The sequence below is a fragment of the Myotis davidii genome, unplaced genomic scaffold (assembly GCF_000327345.1).
Source record: "Myotis davidii unplaced genomic scaffold, ASM32734v1 scaffold855, whole genome shotgun sequence".
Lineage (NCBI taxonomy): Eukaryota > Metazoa > Chordata > Mammalia > Chiroptera > Vespertilionidae > Myotis > Myotis davidii.
This window is the reverse complement of record NW_006286978.1, coordinates 465,490-468,884: the sequence shown is the minus strand read 5'-3', so window position 1 is coordinate 468,884 and position 3,395 is coordinate 465,490. Positions and strand designations below refer to the sequence as shown.

Here is a 3,395-nt window from a genome sequence, read left to right as displayed (position 1 = left end):
GGCAAGAAGTCCAAGAACTCCTTGGATCCCAGTGAGTGATCCTCTTACCTAGCTGGGGATGAGAGGGCGTGTCTTGGGCTCACATGGTGTGTGTGTGTGTGTGATCTGCGGGGTGCAGGGGGGCAGTAGTGAGAGTGGAGATAGTGGTTTATTCAGTTGGACTGAAGAAAGGTTGATCTAGTAACCCTGAGTCTTTAGCCTCTTTCTGAACTAGAAAAAACGGCTGTGGAAACCATTTTCTACCCTCAGGAGGTCTATTTAGGATGGTGAACCTCTCTTTTGCTAGCGGGTGAGAGCAGCTAGGACTACTGCATAACAGGGGAGGAAGGTACTTTAGGCATGTCGGCAGAATGGGGCAGTTTGGCAGATGGGCGATGGGTGCCAGCAGGGCTCCCCAGGACTCCTAGCCCACACTAGGCAGGCGGCTCGGGCAGGCACTGTCGGCACAGGTTGTGGTTGAGAAAGGCTTCCTGGCAAAGGCATGCTTGGAAGAAGGGACACTTTGGCGGATAGGAGGTGGTCTGAGGCTGAGGTGTGGCCTTGGGGGGGAAGAGTGAGACATTGAAGGTCTTTCCTGATTCTCCCCCTTGAATAGGCCATGTGAGCAAAACTTCCTCAGGGCAACAAAACGGAGCAGCCTCGATGAGGAAGGGTTCAGAACTTCCCACCCGGCAGGGAGCAGAAGAAAAGCGGAAACACCTTCCAGACCGGTGGGGCCCTGGGCATCTGGGATGATGGAGGAAGGTGGGGGTGTGGGGAGGCTCCAGTAGTCAGAGAAGGCTTCCAGGGAAAGGCAGGTACATAGAAGGAACTAGAAACGGTACTATGGGTGGGTTTTACATCATCGGCCAAGGTGGGGCAACCGGAACGCACGACTGACTAAGCCTGGTGTCTGCCCTGTCTCCACAGACAAGATGAGCCTCCAGCCAAGAGTGAGAAAGCAGCCTCGAGGAGGCAGCACTGGTTGTACAGGGACCTGCGTGTGCGCTTTGTGGACAAACTGTACAAGCGCGGCCAGTATTATAACACCAAGGTGGGCACCGCAGCCTAGGTCCCCTTCCTCCCCCAGGGACTGGGCCCCCTTTGCTCTCTAACATTCTCATGTCCCCTGACCCTCTCCCCAGATGATAATCGAAGATGTCCTCAGCCCAGATACTTGTGTGTGTCGGACAGATGAAGGCCAGATCCTGGATGGTGAGTCTGAGGGATGGCCACTGGGTTATTATCATCCTGGAGGCTGATCAAGAAGATTGTCTTAGCCCTAGCCAGTTTGGCTCAGTGGCTAGAGCGTCAACCTATGGACTGAAGGGCCCCGGGTTCGATTCCGAGCAAGGGCACATGCCTGGGTTGTGGGCTCAATCCCCAGTAGGGGGCATGTAGGAGGCAGCAGATCAATGATTCTCTCTCATCATTGATGCTTCTATCTCTCTCCCTCTTCCTTGCTCTCTGAAATCAATACAAATGTATTTTTTAAAAAAAGAAGAAGGCTGTCTTAGACCAACAGCCTGCCCAGGCAAAAGCTGGGAGGTTGGGCAGAGTTGAGGTGTTTTTTTAAAATATATTTTTATTAATTTCAGAAAGGAAGGGAGAGATAGAAACATCAATGATTAGAGGGAATCATTGACCGGCTGCCTCCTGCACGCCCCCTACTGGGGATCGAGCCCGCAAGCGGGCATGTGCCCTTGACAGGAATCGAACCTGGGACCCTTCAGTCCACAAGCCGACGCTCTGTCCACTGAGCCAAACCAGCTAGGGCAGAGTTGAGGTTTTTTGCAAGGCCCAGCATCACAATGTTACTTATCTGAGCCCCGCTTTCCACATCTGCAAAATTAGCCTGGAAATGACCCATTTCTTCCTATTGTGACTGATGCCTTATGTGGGTGTGTATTGAACTCCTCATTCAGGGCAGGGCTTAAACATGGTCACAGTAGGCAGTGTCTTGTTATCACCACCACCCATCATTGTATGTAAATGCTCCCTTTCATACAACTATTGCTAGGAACTGCTCCTTAGGTTTCCTCGTCTGTGAAATGGGTGTAGTGGGACTCCCATCTGTCAACAGGGTACAGGTGGCTCCAGGGAATATAGGAAAGACCCTTCTGACAGGACCCTGGCTGGGCTGGCCCTTGGCTGCAGACCTCACTCACCTTTCCTTCTCTGCAGGCATCAGGGAAGACATGCTCGAGACCCTCATCCCCAAGGTCCAGGGCAAACGGGTGATGGTGGTGCTGGGGCCACAGGCTGGAAGGGTGAGTCCCGGACCTGGGAATGGGCAGTGGGAGCATACAAGGGATGTCCCAGGGTCTGGGTTGGCCTGGCTGACTTCAACTGTCCCTACTCTAGGTGGGCCATCTGCTGAGCTGGGACAGAGAGAAGAGCCAGGCTGTGGTTCAGCTGCGGAGAGAGAATCGGGTGGTGGAGCTTCACTATGATGCTGTTTGCGAGTACATAGGCCCCACTGACTCAGATGACGACTGACCCGTGGACCCATTCCGTTCCCCAGTTGCCACTTATTGTTTGGTGTTGTTTTTTTTCAGTTACCAGTTCTGTACAGTGTGAAAAGCCTGCCTTTGTCACTGTTCTGTCCTGCACTTGCAATACAGCCCTGGGACAGGGACAGGGCATGAAATGGATAGACCAGAAGGGAGGCTGGAAGCAAACGTAGTATTTATCAGCAGTTCATATAAAATAAAAAGCATTTCAAATACTTAGACGAAGAGCTCATAAATGGTATGCTGAGCTGTGAGTGGAGGTGGGAGGTGCGCCGAGGTGGGAACCACTTCATTTTTCAGCCCTACTGCCCTCCTTGGGCTGCCAGACAATTGAAAGGATCCATTCGCTCACAAACTCACTCAGAACACAGAAGCTATGAAATCTGTCCCCTAAGCAGATACTATGGAGTCTGGAACACCACATCTCTGCTTCTCATCTTGGTCCAGAGCATAACTTGAGTCCAATGATGGCAGTCAAGAAGAAGGGAAGCATCTACCCATGAATGGGATATGTTAGCACTGCTTTCCAAAGGAGCCATTTAATTTCATGGACCCCATTTTAGTCCCAAAACTTTGGCTTGAAGGTAAAAATTTTTTGCCTTGCGGCCAGGTAGCTCAGTTGGTTAGAGTCATCCCATTAGGCCAAGGTTTTGGGTTTCATCCCTGGTCAGGGCACATAAAAGAATCAACCAGTGAATACATACATAAGTGGAACAACAAATCGATGCTTCTCCCTTTTAAAAAAATTCTCTCTTCTCCCCCAACTCTCTAAAATCAATCAATTTTTTAAATGAATAAATGTATATACCTTTTCTCCTGTTAATCTGCCTGTTGTCAGTTTATTTCATAGACTCAAATATTGAACCTGGAAAGGTAGTGCTGGCAAGTTTTTCCTTCATTCCA

General features: G+C 50.6%; 1 protein-coding gene across 1 annotated transcript in view; it reads left to right on the top strand.

The window, feature by feature from the left end:
- The window catches only part of GPKOW (G-patch domain and KOW motifs), an 8,487-nt gene extending 5,776 nt beyond the window's left edge, over nt 1-2,711 (top strand). The window contains exons 7-12 of the mRNA XM_006758910.2: nt 7-31; nt 596-710; nt 910-1,033; nt 1,125-1,194; nt 2,164-2,249; nt 2,344-2,711. Of these exons, the coding sequence (XP_006758973.1) occupies nt 7-31; nt 596-710; nt 910-1,033; nt 1,125-1,194; nt 2,164-2,249; nt 2,344-2,478 (555 nt within the window). The 3' untranslated portion in view covers nt 2,479-2,711. The remainder of the gene's footprint in view (nt 1-6; nt 32-595; nt 711-909; nt 1,034-1,124; nt 1,195-2,163; nt 2,250-2,343) is intronic.
- Nucleotides 2,712-3,395: the final 684 nt, after the last annotated feature.